At 32.3% G+C, this 19,993-nt stretch overlaps 2 protein-coding genes across 2 annotated transcripts in view; both read left to right on the top strand.

The window, feature by feature from the left end:
• Nucleotides 1-19,993, top strand: part of LOC134705517 (uncharacterized) — a 57,006-nt gene that overhangs the window by 27,389 nt on the left and 9,624 nt on the right. The window contains exons 4-5 of the mRNA XM_063564237.1: nucleotides 7,010-7,126; nucleotides 7,709-7,795. Coding sequence (XP_063420307.1) covers nucleotides 7,010-7,126; nucleotides 7,709-7,795 — 204 coding nt within the window. The remainder of the gene's footprint in view (nucleotides 1-7,009; nucleotides 7,127-7,708; nucleotides 7,796-19,993) is intronic.
• On the top strand, nucleotides 11,621-18,309 carry LOC134708316 (uncharacterized). The gene is made up of 2 exons (XM_063568756.1): nucleotides 11,621-12,876; nucleotides 16,161-18,309. Exons 1-2 carry the CDS (start codon nucleotides 12,633-12,635, stop codon nucleotides 16,760-16,762), a joined length of 846 nt encoding a protein of 281 aa, XP_063424826.1. The 5' UTR covers nucleotides 11,621-12,632; the 3' UTR covers nucleotides 16,763-18,309.

Consider the following 19,993-nt stretch of genomic DNA (forward strand, 5'->3'; position numbering starts at 1 on the left):
GGTGTAAATAGTTATCAATGGTACCAGGACTACAATTTAGTATGCCAGACGCGCGTTTCGTCTACATAAGACTCATCAGTGACGCTCATATCAACATATTTATAAAAGCTAAATAAGTACAAAGTTGAAGACCATTGAGGATCCAAAATTCCAAAAAGTTGTGCTAAATTCGGCTAAGGTAAAATATGCCTGGGATCAGAAAATCCTTAGTTTTTCGAAAAAATAAAAGTTTTGTAAACAGGATATTTATAAAGATGACCACAGTATTGAAATGCATGTCAACACCGACATGTTGACTACTGGGCTGGTGATATCCTCGTGGACGAAACGTCCACCAGCAGTTGCATCGACCCAGTGGTTTAAATAGTATATTAAAATTATGCAATAAAAGACCATCCTCTTCCTGAAAACTACGTTTAAACCTATGGTTGCGTTGGATAATAACCGCAATTTTTATACGTGTGCATGTAAACATTGTAGAAGGGTCTAAAAACAGCACAAACAACATTTTTCAAAAGACCCCAAAAAAAGAAAAAGTAATATTTTAACAAAACGTGTTTGACTATTAAACAGGTCGAACAACTGATGTTCTTTAACCCTGCTAACTGCCATTGGCGATTGCCAAATAAAATTGATCACAAGATGTAACAAAATGGTTCTTAATATAGATTAAATACTAAACGGAAAACAATAACTTTGTGGCAAAGATGTTATGCCACAATCAAAAGGTGTCAATATATTTTTTTTGTACGCCAGATCCGGATTTCGACAATAAATGTCTCTTCAGTGATGTTAGAGATCGAAATGGTATTTGGAAGGCCATATAATTTATCCTCATTTTGAGATAGACTGTTGAATTTCAAGAGTCAATACAGGATGAACAGATCATATAAACTGGAGGAAAAATATGATACAAGCCCAAACGAAAAAATATTAACAAATCTAAATGGAAAACTACGTTCAAACCTATGATTGCGTTGGATAAAAACCGCTATTTTAATACGTGTGCATGCAGACAAATTTCGTTGTAGAAGGTCTAAAAACAGCAAAAACAACATTTTCCAAAAGACCAAAAAAAGTGAAAAAGTATATTTTAACAAACCGCATTTGACTAACAGGTTGAACAACTGATGTTCTTTAACCCTGCTGACTGCCATTGGCGATTGCCAAAAAAAATTGATCACAAGATGTAACAAAATGGAACTTAATATAAATTTTAATACTAAACAGAAAACAATAATGTTGTGGCCAAGATCTTATGCCACAATCAAAAGGTGTCAATATATTTTTTTGAAAACCAGATCCGGATATATATAACAAGTCAAAAAGGGTACAACATCACCATTAAATAACTATAAAATGAACAAATATTAGATATTTCGGATAACAGGTACCCTTCTTCGGTAATAACACGATGTCAAATGAATCATGTCAATATATTCAAATTGAGACACTATCAAAATCTTACACGTTTATACAATTTAAGCGGACATCACAGTTTAACAATGATTAGAAAAATAAGTTTAATCTAATAATGTAAAATTATTGAACGTGGCTAGGTTCTTATAAATCCATCCCAAATGAATGGAACCCGGTAATTTTACCTGGTAATTTAAAAAATCTTCAAACTGCAAAGCCAGTACGGAAGCCGGAGTTACTGGAAACAAATGATGACAGGAAAATGAGTAACTCATTATATGTCTAACACTAAAGTATCCCAATCGTTCAATCGTTTTAATACACAGTCTTAAGTGTAGATTGTGTGTATTACTATTTTTAAAGTATATATTCAATGATACATAAATATACAGCCTCGTAGCACAATTGCAACATAATTTCAAGATAACATGATTTCATTATCACAGAATTGTATTGATTTAATAAATTGCACTAAATTGACAGTGCTTCGTTAATAATCATTATAGCTCTTAACGATAGTAAATAAACAGTTCACATAGCAAATAACTATTTTTATTTGGCAAATCTTGTAATCTTTGCGCCATGTTTGGAAATTTAATAATTGTACCGGCGTCTGTGGTGTCCGCTTAAATTGTATAAACGTTCAAGATTTTGAAAGTGTCTCAATTTGAATATATTGACATAATTCATTTGACATCGTGTTATTATCGAAGAAGGGTATCTGTTATCCGAAATATCTAATATTTGTTCATTTTATAGTTATTTAATGGTGATGTTGTACCCTTGTTATATATTATATTTTGTAGTGTACAGAATCATATTTAAGGAATAACAGTACTGCAGTTGAAGAGTTGCCACCGTCAATTGTAGATTTGACGGTCGCAAATGCAGTTTTACTGGCGATGAGTAGCGGAGACAGTAAAACGGAGATTTGCGACCGTCAAATCAAAATTGAAGGTGGCAACTCTTCAACTACAGTACTGTTATTCCGATTCTAAAGCATTCCAAAAAAAAAAATCGATAAAACTTGAAAAAAATATCTAAATATGTCAAATTAAAAAAAATGCGCGAAACTTCATGAATGATTTTGGCACAAAAACGTCATGGTTAAACGTGACGTCATACAAATGAAAACTTACAAACTGGAGTTTTTTATGTTACCTGTACGCTTCAAATTCGAATAAAATTACATTAAAACGGCGATTTCGAGGTAGGTGTTGTTTTATTTTTGATTATATAGTTTTAATCGAACATTTGTTGATTCATCAATTCGAAATGGCGGGTCCCTCCTTAATTACGCCAGGTCAACTGTGGATTTGACGGCAACTTTTAGCCAATGAAAAAAAAATTTACATCCAAATTGCATTAGAATACATGATCCATTGCCCTGTAAGATTAATCGTTGACTATTTATTCAGTCATTTTAAATATATATAGTTTTCATTAGTTTGGTAAGATTTGTTCCCTTTATATTTTGTCCTTTTCATATTTTTTCCCTTTTCTCTGTTTACATGTTTTATAAATTACTTTTGTAGCAATACATATGATTTAATGAGATAAGACCATGAGATATGTTGTCGACCAAGACATGAAGCATTTTGATAATATCAGTTTCAAAGATTTTTTTGTTTGAATCAGAGTGATCCTCTAGAAAGTAAGATTTATCCCTTCCCAAGACAAGATACTTGTATCTTCGTTGGCCATGCTTTTTTTATGAAACAAAGCAATACCAACTCTTTCATTTTGTTTTTTAGTTTGGAATGTGGAATACTTGTATAAAGTGTAGAAAAGTAAAATATTTTAATACTATTGCAAGAAGAGTAAAGCCTCGGTCAAACCTTACCGGAAAGCACGTACGGACGCCTAACGGATGAAAATAAAAGTTATCCGTTGACAAAATTGTTATCCGTTGAGAGTCCGTTCATGTACTAACCAAGTATAACGGACAAGTAACGAATGTATAACGGACACACACCAGATATGCAATGTACGAGAAACGGAAACATACCGGACAGAACGGATGTCGAACGTACATCCAACGGACGAGTACCGCATAAAACCGACACCTAACGGAAGCGTACCGGATAAAACGGATGAACAAGATGTACGGATTGTAAAGGCGACAATAATGATACATGTAAAAAGCATAAATATTCAAAATGTTTTTGTGCAACTGGTTTTGTTTTGTTCTTTGAAATGCCACTAAAGGGCAGTGTCTGTCCTGAACAAGAGCTGCTTGATTGTGAAGACGTGCCCTTACTCTTATAATAAGAATCAATAAACCTTAAGAAATCTGACATACCAATCATCGGCATTTCTGACAAGAAATTTTAAATTGGCATTATTGTTGTCCATCTGATGAGTAAAAAACCTTTTTCAGCTGATTGTTTATTCTAATGATGTACTGTTATAATACTACTGTCCCAAGTTTAGGGGGGTTCCCATTAACAAGTTTAACCCAGCCACATTATGTATGTATGTGGCTGTATCAAGTCAGGAGCATATTTGATTTTCGTGTATTTCTTTATATATGAAATAAGGCCGTTAGTTTTCTCGTTTTAACTGTTTAACATTGTTATTTTCTGGTCTTTTAATTGTTAATTTCTGTGTCATTTTGGTCTCTTTTGCAATCATACCACATCTTCTTTTTAGCTCACCTGGCCCGAAGGTCCAAGTGAGCTTTTCTCATCACTTTGCGTCCGACAGCCGTCGTCGTCGTCGTCTGTCAACTTTTACAAAAATCTTCTCCTCTGAAACTACTTGGTCAAATTTAACCAAACATGGCCACAACCATCATTGGGGTAACTAGTTAAAAAATAACCGGTGACCCGGACAACCAATCAAGATGGCCGCCATTGCTAAAAATAGAACATAGGGGTAAAATGTTGATTTAGGATTATATCTTTGAACCCAAATCATTTAGAGCAAATCTGACATCCGTTAAAATTGTTTATCAGGTGAGGATCTATCTGCTCTGAAGTTTTCAGAGGATTCGGAGAACTTGTTATTGGGTTGCTGCCACTAAATTGGTAATTTTAAGAAAATTTTGCAGTTTTTGGATAAATCTTCTCCTCTGAAACTACTGGGCCAAATTTGATCAAACTTAGCCACAATCATAATAAGGGTATTTAGTTTAAAAAATATGTGCAGTGACCCGGCCAACCAACTAAGATGGCCGCAATGGCTAAAATAAGAACATAAGGGTAAAATGTAGATTTTGGCTTATAACTTTGAAACCAAAGCATTTAAAGCAAACATGACAACAAGTTAAATTGTTTATCAAGTCAATATCTATCTGCTCTGAAATTTTCAGATGAATTGGACAACTGATTGTTAGGTTTTCTAAAGAAATTTTGCCATTTTTAGTTTTTATCTTGAATACTATTATAGATAGAGATAAGCTTTAAACAGCAATAAGGTTAAGCAAAGAAAGATCTACAAATAAGACAACATGACCAAAATGGTCAAATGACCCCTGAAGGAGTTATTTCCCGTTATAGTCAATTTTTAACAAATTAACGAAAGTGCCAAATTTATTATAGATAGAGAAAATTGTAAGTAGGAAGAATTTCAGTTAATTAGGATCTAGAAACTCATCACCATCACCGAATCATAATATTGTCATGAATCCGTCTTTGTAATTTGTTTAATATGCACATAGACCAAGATGAGCGACACTTGCTCTTAAGAGCCTCTTGTTTATATATATCCGTTTCAGATCCGTTCATCATCCGTTTTATTCGTTAAACGTCCGGTAGAAGTCCGTTTCGCATTCGTTCAACATCCGTTTTATCCGTTAAATGTCCGGTAGAAGTCCGTTGGTTAATATATCTGCGAGACCTCAAACGGATGTATAACGGATACGTACGTAACGAATACAAAACCAAAACGAAACGGTCGAGTACCGTACAAAACGGAGGAAAACCGGACGTTCAACGGACATTTCATTCGTTAGACGTCCGTTCAAAGTTTTAAACATGCTCACAATTTTACACCTGACAGAACGGACGTCGACTGATAAAACGTACGCTAAACGGACATGCAACAGATATGGACGGACGTCTAACGGATAAGAACGGACGTATAACGAACACGAACGGATTGAAAAAAGTTATCCGTTAGGCGTCCGTTCGAGCTTTCCCTTAAGGTGTGACCGGGGCTTTAGATTGTATGTACTGTAAAAGATCTTTGGAATTTTTACGTATCCACATCTGATTCACGCTAACTCTAGAATAAGCAGTTTCACAATAACTTTGAAGCCCGTCTTTGATTGCTGGTAAAACAGATGTTAATAAATAAGAAAGAAGTTCGTGGAGCACTTAGAAGACCCAGCAATATACCGTTGTTTGTAAGGACACTTATGCAGTTTAGGTATCCAATACAGTGATGGAAGATCCACTTCATCAACTTTGATTGAAATTCCAAAGGAATATAGAACGGACCTATGATTATCCAGGATTACCTCTTTGGTAAGTGTCGTGAGGGTATAGACCTATGCTTATCCAGGATTACCTCTTTGGTAAGTGTCGTGAGGGTACATACCTATGATTATCCAGGATTTCAGCCCTTAAGATGATCATTTGGTATATTTTAGTATTAACAGTTTGGTTAATTAAGGATGTACACCTCTGAGGAGCCAAACATTTCTAGAAATAAACGTTTTTTCTTAACCTGGTTTTTGGGTTTATAAGACTGTAACAAAATAATTGGTGAAGAGAAAATCATATGGTGGTGCACTTCTTGTTTTGCTACGGTCCTTTGAAAATGCCAAATTTTGATGATTTTCCCATTTTTCATCGATTTTTACCTATTTTTAGGCTATTATCGTAAAAAAAATCACAGATCCACAATTAAACTTTTTTTTATAATTTCTATAAAGATGAAGTGGACCAATCTGAATAATTTTTACTTACAAAAATTATAGGTAGGTGTTAATATAAGAAAGTTTTATCATATTTTGACGCCATTTTGTGTTAAATTTACCATGCTGTCAATTTTGTATTTTTGTGATTTTTCTCAGTTTTTAGAACAAAATGCATATTATTTCATCTTTTTTTTTTTATAAATGATTAAAAAGATAAATATATAAGAAATTAGAAAGATTAAAATGAAATGGGGTGTACATGATTCATGTAAAGTCATTTTTTGTATCCCTCACCCATTTTCTAAAAATTTTGGCTAAAAATACTGACTTGATAGGTCGTAAAATTTGAAAACTGAATTACTCAAAAACCATTTATTGTACACACACATTTTTTTTTTTACAGATTCATGTTTGATTATAACGTTTTTAAAATTCATTGATATTTTCCACTTCTATCACATGTTTTGGAAATATTTCAAGAACGAGATTTAAACGGGACTGAACGAGACTGAAAAGTCAGAAGAATACATCCTTAAACGCAATTATGTTATGAAATTAATGTGTTGTAGAATCGTTTGAAGAAACATAATTTTATAATTGCTGGTCATAAAATCAGACAACAAATATAATAGTATATTCTCCTAGGATGGTAATGGATACAAAATATTTCTTGTCTTTTTTTGTAATTGACTAGGTATTCATTAGTGCATTGTTCTACTTTCACAGCTACTTATCAAAATATTCAGGAATCCAAACCAGATATAAGTGAAAAAACGTATATTGCAACAAATGATTTGGATACAATAAAGGAAATTGATGAAAAAGATATTACCGACAATGAATGTAAGTTACAGGCAATTTTATTAAGCATTTCAATGCACCAATAAAACGTGAAAGTATAAGTTAAAAAAAATCTTAAATTATATTACAACAAATCCTTCTTAAATAATACTGGTTTATAAACTGATTGAAAGATACCAGGCTGATAAAAGTTAACGCAATACGCACGTTTCATAAATACATGATGTATTAGAGGTACTTGGCAGTGTATTGCAGGGTGAATTTCCATGGATAAAGTATTGTATTAGTCCAAACAGTAATGACGTCGTCATAGCATTAATTAAAAAAAAAAACAAGTAATTCACGATTGTCTTGAATATTAAAAAAAAGATTTGGTATGATTGATAAAGAGACAATATCCACAAAAGACCAAAATGACACAGACATTAATAACTATAGGTCACCGTACGGTCGCCTTCAACAATGAGAAAAGCCCATACCGCATAGTCAGCTATAAAAGGCCCCGATAAGGCAATGTAAAACAATTGAAACAAGAAGAGTAACGGTCTTATTTATGAAAAAAAGGCACATTTGTTTATTTGATTTTTTACATAGTATAGAAATCTTAAATTGCATGTTTTTCAGATAGCAGTCATATGTCTGCGTTTCCAAGTATTTTTCTTGTGATTGGACTGTTTGTTGCACTACTTGGCTACCAAACCTGCATACGACGTGAGCCACTTTTCTTTTTTTTACATCAAATTTCTTTAGAAAAAGAACATGAGTATGATAGAAAGTGTGAAGTTACATTTTATTTGATAACATGTAGTAATATAGGCTTATTTTTACTACTTTTGTCTGTTGTGCATGTTGGTTTTGCATAAATTATTACTACGTCACACAAGTTTAAACTTTATATTCTAAGACCACCAAAACCATACACCGTTAGCACATTGATTTGAGATAGCTTTCATACTTATTTTCCACTTTACTTTGTCGAGGAATCACCATTATTCAATATTCAATTATTATTAAATTAATAAAAAAAAATCCATATACAGGTTGCATTCATAAAGTGTGTTCGTGTAACGATGTGTCTGTGTCGTCTAGTGTAATGGGAATTACAAAAGAAATTTACAGACAAACATGTTATATCCCTTGAACTATAACTTATAATATTTTTATAGAATAGATCTATAGATTTAAGTGTAGGTAGAAGCTCAGAGAAAAGTGCCATTGAATTTAATCAAAGTTGCTGGGGTTGAAATACATAATCACAAGCAAGGGCAGTTATCGTATCAAAGCAGATCCAATTAACATAGTTCTTTTGTTTGTTGACATAAAAGAGATTGGACATATAAATTCGCATTCTCACTTTTTAGATATACCTTCCATTTTTGAAACCTGCTGGGTTTCTCTGATTATATCCCCAAAAAGAGGTTTTATTCTATTTGCTAAAGCAGTTGATGCAGTTTTGTATGAAAGGGAAACTTCGCAAAAATTGATAATATGTTCATTCTGTATATAAATGCTCAAACTCTTAGATATTAAAGTTTTATTCCACTAGATAAGCGATCAGCATCGATTTTAAATTTAGAGTATCAATTCTCTGCGTTCGGCCATTTTGTCTTCTTTGCCGATTAATAACAACGATATGTCTATAAACCACAAAGGAACAAAACTACATTAACCGATGTAGTCGTAATTGCGTGTCGATATCTTGTCGATCGTACGGTTGTTGTATCCGACTAACTAACTTTTTTAATTACCATGGTCTGTTATTTTTAAACTGTTGATATTGGAATAAGGTAAAAAGTCAAAGTTGAAATCATAAATAAGTGTTCCGTGAAAATTGTTTTCGAACATCTAATTTGTTCATAATTCTTTAAAGTAATAAACTTATTTCGAATGAATTTTGATCTTTCCTCATCTGATTACCCGCATGGCTAAAGGTGGGCGTATTGCATTTCCGCTAATTTTTCAAAGTCAAAATACTACGTTTTCGCAAATTTAAAGTATACGTTTCCGCAATTTGTATTTATTACTTTTCCGCAATTTGTATTTATTACTTTTCCGCAAATTTACCTGGTAAATTTTAAAGATTTGAATGTTACAGTACATATATGATAATTTTTTATAAAGAAAATGTTCTGATCTCAGTATAGCTACAATTTACTAAATATAACTAGTTGACTCGGGTAAGAATGAGTTAAACTTCATTGAAAATCTTTGGCTTACTAGCCAACTGACATGATTGAAGAATGCTTTGTTGAATTGATTGCCGATGCTCCATCTGACGACAAATGCATGAGGTCTGCCGATTATATATTGGAATTTTTTTATAGATGGCAATTGAGATTTCCACCAACTATTTGGGCATCACCTCCTGACCCCGAGGAAAAGAGAACAATGAATGGTGTCGCGTCTTTTCGTGCCTACATGTACATGAAGGAGCAGTTTTACGGTAGCCATCCTACCATATTTGTCTTTGTCGATGTGTTATTGAAACTGAAGACAACATCTCACATAAAGATTAAAACTGTAACTGTAAAAGCACCCGTTCGGAAATATGAAAAGGAGAAGATGGACTCCTTCCTGAATACAAATACAAAAGTTGTAAACGGTGAATGTGCTACTATGGACTTTGTACGACATGTTGGCTTCAAATATTCTGCGAGAACTGACTTATGAACTCATATCAAGATATTTTTGAACATACGTTTTCATACATTTTAATGATGCATTTTACTTCATACATATTTATTTTTCTTATTATAGCTTTGTTTTCGATATTCTTTGCTTCTTAGCTCGAATTAAAGAGTGTTATAAACTTTTTCAAATGTTGAATACGCAACCAACAAATGGAAGTTTTTAACGACCTTGACTGGCTATACAGCCCTTGCACGGTCGGCACTGGCTTGCGCCTTTTTGGGCATTTAATAATTTAATATGTTTACCATATCATGTGGCAATTTAAATAATTTAGAATGATAAGAAAGTTTAATAAAAACAAAAATTTTAAAAGCAAAAATTTGGATAAATAAATGAATAAAAAAAGTAAAAAAATTAAGATTAAGTAAATAATAAAATAATAAAAGAATATAATACGCAACCAAATCTCCAAATATTATTTATGTTTCTGGTAAAGGCGTTTGATTGGGTATTAGTTTTAGGTAGGCGTGTTTTCGGAAACATTCCTCCAATCAGACCTATTTGACATACATGTGTGCGCTGATGCGTGTACACTGGCTATTGTAACGGCACGTGTGACTGTCTCATATCGAAATCTGTCGAGCGTGACCAATGTTTATTGTAGAATATTTTGTCATGTGGTCAAATTATTTGACATACAAGTTTTAAATTTGCATTTTGAAAGATTATTTTCGGAAGTTGTCCCGTATATACTATTCTAAAGTGTTAGAGAGAAAAAAACAAGACTTTAAAGGAAAGATACATATCAACGGAGAATATAACCTGAGAAAACTATACTAGTCTACTAGCATAATAGTCAAAGATATAAAACATGTATTATATGGCTCTGATATTAAATTTAACGTGTTCTGGAAAATTTTGACAAAATATAATTGCACGAATTTTTAATCGATTGCTGACCTTTAATTCTAGAAGTGACTTGTGACTGTTATAAACATGCAGAGACAATTCTATGCATTATGGTTTAAGTTTACAATGAACACACTATAGTTATACATTTTCCTTTTAAATATCAAATAGACAATCACCTTTCGGATAGACTTGCTTTTTCTTTCTTTGCGTAAAAATTATCATTCGTCCATTTAGAGACATAAATTACAAGTTATATATGTCTCTGGTTTATTATATTTGATTACTTCAAAAATGCTTCAAAATACTATGAGCCTGTATTGGGGTCCCAACCGATCACACAAAAAAAAGGGGCGAGTTCCAACTATATGTCCCCGTTCAAATGCATTGATCGTCTTATAAGTTTATGACTCAACGGTTTCCTCCAACAATATGGTTTGATAAATTTCTTTCGAAGTTCATTACTTTTCACATACTAAAATAAAATGATATTCATCTTCAATTACTTGTTTATCACACATAATACAAAATCCCGGATATGTCTCAATATTATAAAATCGAAAAGTTTCTATATTCAAACAGTGAGCAGATATATGCGGTATTTACAAACGAATGGTTTTATAAATATAATTTACAGCATGATCTTAATAAAATTGTTGGGGTCAAATACATCCATGCAACATACATTTAGGCGAGTCTTCAAAAAATAGTACATTTCACTATTAAAGCTACCGTTTAATCTATCTTTGAATTCAAATTAAAACAAATTCACTTTTTTTACACCCTGATGTAACCGTATTTTTAAAGTGTTGTCATCCGTATCAATAAATTGTTTAATAAAATTGAAGTGCATGAGTATTATTAACGTCTAGGATAAGTGTGAGATTTCTCTGTTGATGGAAATAAACAAAATTTAGCTGAATTTGTATTATTTAAATTAATAAGATTTAATCATTAAGCATTAAATCAATTTAATAAATTAAGATTATCGTCTGCTAAAACTTGAGTTATCTTTTCTTTAATTTTGAAGGACTTGAGCGTCTTTTATTTACCTACTAATTTCATAAGCGGTTTTCCCGCTTTTATTTGGTATAAAATTGCATGCTTTTCGTGAATTGTTCATTGCGTGATTTGAACCGAAGGAACACAAAAGGACAGGATTCAGACATAAGATAAGTACCTATGTTTTAGTAATAGATATAGTTGTTGCAGTTGAATTTTCCGAATGATTTTATTTCTGTAATTTATGACGAATAATTTTATTTTTATTTGAAAGTTGTTCTTGCAATAGTTTGGTTCTAATTCAAATTATCGCGTACTTGGATAGCATTTATACGGAGTAGCTATTATTTAATAGTTACATTTGTGCACACATATATTAATCATTGAATAGCATTAAAATTAAAATGCTTTAACACAGGTGATATATTTGTATTGATTGTAATGTATGAGCGATATTCTTTAAACAGGTAATTACATGTTGTAGTGTAAGCCGTATTAACATTTACATGTCCGCTAATGTTTAATTTGATACACGTTCTTCTTTTATAAGTTATTAATTTGCGGATAATTAATTAAGCTTGGTTATTTAACTTGCCGTTTATAGCGACGTTTTATTTGGTTAAAAAGAACATTATACTTGTTTTAATTGTGTTTTCTTGCCAACTTCAGTTGTTTTGATTGTAATGTATGAACGATATTCTTTAAACAGGTAATTACATGTTTGTAGTGTAAGCCGTATTAACATTTACATGTCCGCTAATGTTTTATTTGATACACGTGCAATTTTTATAAGTTAATTGTATTAAATTACCAACTTCAGTTGTTTAATGCATTTCAAATGTATTAAGTTTATTGAAGACAACGTAGTGGGTTATATGTGGTATTTAATTTATCTAAATTGAATGATTGAATAAGAACCTGAATTTATATTTTGAAATATGATTAGGGCTTTTAATACTTGATGTATGTATCTAATCTGTTTTTATAATTATAATAGTTAATAACAATGCCAAGGGGTAGAGGTAGGCGTCGTCGGCAGGACCTGGTTGGAGGAGGTCGAGAACTTCGTCATAGAAGGGCTCCTAGGGAACAACAGCAACCACCAGTTCGGAATGAGAGAAGGCGTCCCCAAGTTGAGGTTGATGAAGATGCCCCTGTAGTTAGAAGACGGAGGGTTGATGAACCTCAATTAGTTGCCTTGCAACCAGATGTAGAATTACAAGAGAATGAACCTCCATTAGCTGCCTTAGGTGAGGTTAATGAAGTTTTTGATGAACCTTTAATGATGCCTGGTTTTAATGAGGCTGATATATTTATAAGTCAAAAGCTTAAGGATAAAATTTGGAATTTTGAATATGTTGATTTGTCTCTTATGCATCGCAACAATTTCAACAGTCAAACAAATGAAAACACCATTGGCATTAATGAAGGCCTGCTGGTAATACAAAACAAAGTTAAGAATAACCATACTGTTACTTCTGTTGAGATTTGGACTGATTGCTTTATTGCTTATGCCCAGGTCCTTATTGAAAGGCATCCTGGAAAAGCAAGTGAACTTTTCTCATATATGTCAATAATAAGGGGTGCATCGGCTGATTACCCTGTTGCAAAATGGTATTCTTATGACCAGCAATTTCGTTTGAGAGTATCAAGGGATCATACAAAAAAATGGTCATCCATAGATGGGTTTTTGTGGTTGCGTATTTTGAATAACAATACTCAAAAACAACAGCAGGCTAATGTTGGTTATAAATGTTATGATTTTAATTTTAAAGGTTTTTGCAATAAACGCAATTGCCAATACAGACATGCATGTCTCAAATGTGGTTTTAATCACCCTGCTTTACGATGTCGTCGCTTTATGAACAATGAAGGTAATACTGGTCCATCTAGGTTTAAGAGAAATAACTTTACACCTTTGGTAAACAACTCTGATAATAGACAAAACCCAAAAGGTGGTTTTAACAAGAGATAATTTACAATTTTTCAGAACTACATCCAGACCAGTTTAATATTTGGGCCCTAGGAAAATCTCCGGTTAATGTAAATGAACTCGATAAGCTTCTGGAAGTATATCATGATAAGAAAAGCGCTGTTGAACTTTTGAATGGATTTAAATATGGTTTTAAAATTCATTACGAAGGTCCTAGACATTCATGTGAATATAGAAATTTGTTGTCTGTTTTAAAAAACCCTATTGAAGCTCAACAGAAGTTGAATAATGAGATATCATTAGGTCGAATGGCAGGCCCATTCAAATATAAACCTATTTCAAATCTTCGGTGCTCTCCAATTGGTTTAGTTCCTAAGAAAACTGGTGGACTTAGATTGATAACTCATTTGTCTTACCCACCGAATGAAAGTATCAATGATTTTATTGATACTCAGTTTACCAAGGTCACTTATTCATCATTTGACAATGCAGTCAAAATTGTTAAACGAATGGGGAAATCGGCTTTAATGGCTAAAATGGATATTAAATCAGCATTTCCTTTACTTAAATGTTATCCTGGTGATTTTGATTTACTTGGCATCAAACTAAATGGTCTTTACTATATCCAAAAAACAATGCCCATGGGATGTTCTATTAGTTGTGCTACATTTGAAAAATTTTCAACCTTTTTACATTGGTCAGTTAAAAATAAAACGCATTCTGAAAATTTGGATCATTATCTTGATGATTTTATATTTGTTGGAGAAGCTCATAAAGATGACTGTCTTTTTCTTATGACTGCATTTTCAAATGTTTGTTCAAGCTTGGAAGTTCCTATAGCAAATGAAAAAACTGAAGGTCCTTGCACAAAACTGGAATATTTAGGTTTGTTAATTGATTCAGATGAGATGTTGGTTAGAATACCAGATGATAAAATTGAAAAACTTAAAGATCAGATAAATTGTGTATTGGAAAAAAGAAAAATTACTCTGAAAGAAATGCAGTCTTTAACAGGTTCGTTGGCTTTTTGTGCAAGGGCTCTTCCCTCTGGTAGAGCATTTTTGAGGCGCCTATATGGCTCTTTTAAAAATGTTAAAAAACCTCATCATTTTATAAGATTGACCAAAGGAATACGAGATGATTTGCAAATGTGGCAATATTTTCTTAAAGAATTTAATGGCTATTCATATATCCAAGATTTAGACTGGGTTTCAAATGCTGATTTACATTTGTATACAGACAGTGCAGGTGGTCATTCACTGGGTTGTGCAGCTTATTTAAATGGGTCATGGGCAATTTTACAATGGCCATATAATTGGAGCAAAGTTTTATTAAGTGACATTACTTATTTGGAAATTATACCTATTGCTTTGGCCATCTATTTATGGAAAGAAAGGTTTACAAATAAGAAGATAATTTTTCATTGTGATAATATGGCTGTTGTTACAATTTTAAATTCAAAATCTTCAAAAAATGACAGGGTTATGTTTTTGTTGAGAAAAATAGTTTTGTGGACATTATTATTCAATTTTCAATTTAAAGCGTTGCATATTTTTTCAAAAGACAATTTTATTGCTGATGCTTTATCTCGTGGACAGATGAGGAAGTTCAGAGAAGTAACGAGCAATGCCGACCCGACGCCACAGACTATTCCACAAGAATTCTTAGATCTTTTGATGTAGAAGCTTCAAAATTGTTGAATTATTCAATTTCTCAAAGTACCAGAAATGTTTATGAAAATGCATTGCATTCGTTCAATATGTTCAGGGTGGAATATTCTATTCCCCTTAGTTGGCCACCAAGTACTAGACAAATTATTCGTTATATTGGTTTTTTGTCACTTAATCATTATTCATCATCTACAATTAGATCATATATATCTGGAATAAGTTACAAATTAAAAATTCAAGGGAATGAAGATTTAACGAAATCTTTTATCATTCAGAAACTTTTGGGTGGTTGTGATAGACTTTACAAGTGTAAAGATCTTCGGGAACCTTTGACTATTGATATTTTGATTAGATTAAATGTGGCTTTGAGGCACGTGTGCTCTTCAAGATATGAAACAATATTGTTTCAAACAGCATTTAACTTGGCTTTTGCTGCATTTTTACGTGTGAGTGAATTTGCCATTACAACGAATGTTATGCTAGAGCATGTTTTACATAGGCGGGATGTTTATATTGACCATGTAAAAAACCAGCTGTTTGTTACGATAAAATTTTCGAAAACTGATCAAAATGGGAGATCCACTACTTTAGTTGTGGAAAAAAAGAAAAAAAAAATTAATCAAATGAGATTTGTCCTCTACAAAGTTTGAAAGCCTTTTTGCAAATTAGACCTAGAAATGATGGTCCTCTTTTTTGCCATATAAATGGGAAATCATTGACAAGATTTCAGTTTCAGACTATTTTAAACAAAGGACTCAAGTTTTTGAGTTTAAACACATCTAGATTTAATACGCATTCGTTTAGAATAGGAGCAGCAACGTCAGCCTTTATGTCTGGTTAAACTGAAAATCAGATTAAAACCATGGGTCGCTGGATGTCGTCATCATTTCAGCGCTACATTAGAATTCCTAACATTTAATTTTGCTTTCAGCAAAAAATGACATTTGGATCATTGGTTCATCTTTGGTAAAAAAGGCATCTGAACACACTCAAACTAGAGCAACTGGTATTGATCTGGGTATGGAAAAACTTGGTTACAGTGTTGTGTGGATAGGTCATTCAGGAATGTTATGGCATATGGTTCCTTCAATTATAACTGCATTGTTGAATTGGAGATCGCAACCTTCAATAATTCTTATTCATTGCGGTGGTAATGATTTATGTAACATTCAAAATGGTAAACTTTTATACAATATTAAGGACACTTTACGTCAGTTAATGTCATCGTTACCAAACACAACTGTTATTTGGTCATACATTTTGCCAAGACAAATTTGGAGGAATGCCATGAATAAAAAGGCAATAGAACGATCTAGAGCCCGTGTAAATAGGGGTGTTAGATCTTACCTACACAAAGTTGGGGGCAAGGCTATTAAACATACTGATTTTGATGATATCCATCCAACTCTTTTCGCTAATGATGGCGTACATCTGTCATATATTGGCAATGACATTTTTATTAATGCTATTCAGTCAGCATTAGAGTTGTTCATTAAATATCCAAACAGATTTTTATATCCAGATGAACTTTAAAGTGTTCTAATTTGTAAGCCATCGTGCATGGACTCATGAAGTTGTATGTCAGTTGAATATTTTATTCAGTTGTTAAACGCATGTATCAAGTTGAAAGCTCTGTTGAAGATACAACATTTTTGTTGTTAGTTGTAAATACATAGTTGAATAATTTTTGTTGTTGTGCAAGTTGTTTATACTGTTGTATAGTAAAGTTGATTACTTCTTTGAACTGTTGTTATTATAGTTATACTTCGTTGAAGTGTTGTATAGTATAGTTGAGATACTTCGTTGAACTGTTGTATAGTATATTTGATATACTTCGTTGAACTGTTGTATAGTAAAGTTGTTATACTTCGTTGATCTAATGTTTAGTTGTGAACTTTGTTTGAATTGATATGTTTGTTCAAAACCTAGAATTTTTCATTTGTTTTGTGCGTTAAAATTAATTTTTGTCATGGATTGATAAATTTTGTTGGCGATGCTTACAAACAAGTTTGTTAGCATTTGGCTGAATTTATTACAGTTGGCGTCTGGTAGCCCAGTTGCCATTTGGAGAAAACATATGATGGTTGCCCTTCAATGTTTTTATCTTGGACATTAATGAGACATTGTCAATGAATGCAAGTTCATAGGCCGGTTGATGAATAGTTGAACTGTCCTAATAAATCCATGACAAAAAATTGCCAAAAATTCAAACTTACTATTTGTTGTTTTTTATTATGATTATTATTTAGTTTGTCTTACAATTTATATTTATTTGTATAACGAAGGTAATCTGGAGTCATTGGAAATATTACGAGTGATTTCAATGGATTTGGGTTATCTTTTATCTGGTATATCGAATTCCTAAAATCTATATCTGTTGGTTTCTTTCGAATATTTAATAATAAGATTTAATCATTAAGCATTAAATCAATTTAATAAATTAAGATTATCGTCTGCTAAAACTTGAGTTATCTTTTCTTTAATTTTGAAGGACTTGAGCGTCTTTTATTTACCTACTAATTTCATAAGCGGTTTTCCCGCTTTTATTTGGTATAAAATTGCATGCTTTTCGTGAATTGTTCATTGCGTGATTTGAACCGAAGGAACACAAAACCCACCCTATCCCACCCTTGAGAATTTTTTCTGCTCTCTGTTGTATATTTTCAGATATTGTTAAAGAAGCGTCATGGATTGGACAGAATATGAACTGAATATATTGATTTACTGAATGGCTGAATTTATTACAGTTGGCGTCTGGTAGCCCAGTTGCCATTTGGAGAAAACATATGATGGTTGCCCTTCAATGTTTTTATCTTGGACATTAATGAGACATTGTCAATGAATGCAAGTTCATAGGCCGGTTGATGAATAGTTGAACTGTCCTAATAAATCCATGACAAAAAATTGCCAAAAATTCAAACTTACTATTTGTTGTTTTTTATTATGATTATTATTTAGTTTGTCTTACAATTTATATTTATTTGTATAACGAAGGTAATCTGGAGTCATTGGAAATATTACGAGTGATTTCAATGGATTTGGGTTATCTTTTATCTGGTATATCGAATTCCTAAAATCTATATCTGTTGGTTTCTTTCGAATATTTAATAATGAAAAGGCAAGCTAGTGTGTGTTTGAAATGATATTGTTGAAATGGATTTATAGCATGAAAAATGTGTGTAACTGATTTTACGTTGACTTGGACTGCGAATTTGAAAATAATATATTTGTGAAATCACATTCTACAAGATGACATATTTTGTAAGTACGTTTAATATACTCTATAACCTTTCATTCTAATTATAGTATCTTTGAAATGCATTTTATAGCGGACTATGCGGTATGGGCTTTGCTCATTGTTGACGGCCGTACGGTGACATATAGTTGTTAATGTCTGTGTAATTTTGGTTTCTTTTGAACAGTTGTCTCATTCGCAATCATACCACATCTTCTCTTTTATATTTATATAGCTATTACTTGCAACTGCCACATGTACATGTTCTAGACTCGTGTCGCTGAAAGAGGTCTCCTTTCAAGTTTGAAAATAGGTGGAAAAAAGCCACACCCACTTATAAGATATATACATGCTCTCAGTCTGACTGTTGCATTTTGAAAAACGAGTGAAAGTCCAGCGCCATGTAGAACAAAATAGTTTCAACATTCATTTATCATTATCATGATCTTGACCTGCATGGATATATGCATTTAACTTGCAACTGTACGGTTAAACAAACCGGTTATTGATGGCTGCACAAAAATCTTTAACCTCAGACAAAACATGAAATTAACTGTTCAGGAAAAACGAAGTCCATCTAGTAGTAAAATACAGAAAAATGAAAATAAATATATGCAAAATTTTCCCCTGGATACTGTGTTTTGGACATAAAGAAGCCAATGTCCCAATTTCCCGAAATTCCATTATGTTTGACAACGATTTTGATGTAAAACAAAACTTTAACCACAGACTGAACCTAAATGCTGAATTAGTCGGCGTGAATGCTGACGAAACCTTTATTTTTACCAATTAATTAAATGAAATTGCGCCATATTTACCTGTAAATATTTTTTTACCTATAGCAAAAGAAAAGCAAATGGTATGTTGTCAGAGCTACCTTAAAAAAATAATAAATCCAGAGCTCTTCAAAATTGAAGAAGAAAACTAAGAAAAGAAAGATTTAAAATATGTGCGTCAGTAAATGTATATAGAGAGAAGAAAACTTCACCGGCTCAACTTAAATTCCAGCCGAATTTCACTGAATAGTGGATGCTATTGGTGTTGTTACAAACAAAGATGATGACTTTGTATTGTGTAACGATCCAGAAAGCGGGATCATTTTATTTGGATGCAAAGCTAATTTAAAATTTAAAATTTCTGTGTACAATTCCAGAGGAAGTTTTTGCTGGTATCTATAAAATTTGTCCAAAATATTTCAAACAACTTTATACTATACATGCATGGCTTCAAGATAGGACATTATATATGTGTCTATTCTCAACTACAAATACCAGCCTTTAGTTCAATGATGTACAGAGACATTTTAAGGTGTAACTGTGTATATTTATACAAGTGAACGTTTTGATTCAGCATACTTTTTGTTATTAAAATGACTTTAACTCCGCCAGTCGGTAAACTGCCGATCCCGAGCCCGGATAAAGAAGGAGGGAAGTCAATCATTTAGTTATTTTATATAAATAAAAAAAAAATTGGCGCAATTAGATGATTATTTTATTGGCGCAAATGATACCTATAGTTTTGAAAATTAA

Source organism: Mytilus trossulus, chromosome 2 (assembly GCF_036588685.1).
Source record: "Mytilus trossulus isolate FHL-02 chromosome 2, PNRI_Mtr1.1.1.hap1, whole genome shotgun sequence".
Classification (NCBI taxonomy): domain Eukaryota; kingdom Metazoa; phylum Mollusca; class Bivalvia; order Mytilida; family Mytilidae; genus Mytilus; species Mytilus trossulus.

Bases quoted from the DNA above. Each gene is read 5' to 3' on its own strand.
- LOC134708316 (XM_063568756.1), top strand. From the start codon at position 12,633: ATGCCAAGGGGTAGAGGTAGGCGTCGTCGGCAGGACCTGGTTGGAGGA. The intron at 12,877-16,160 runs GTGAGGTTAATG...TTTTGCTTTCAG, and splicing joins ACCTCCATTAGCTGCCTTAG to CAAAAAATGACATTTGGATC.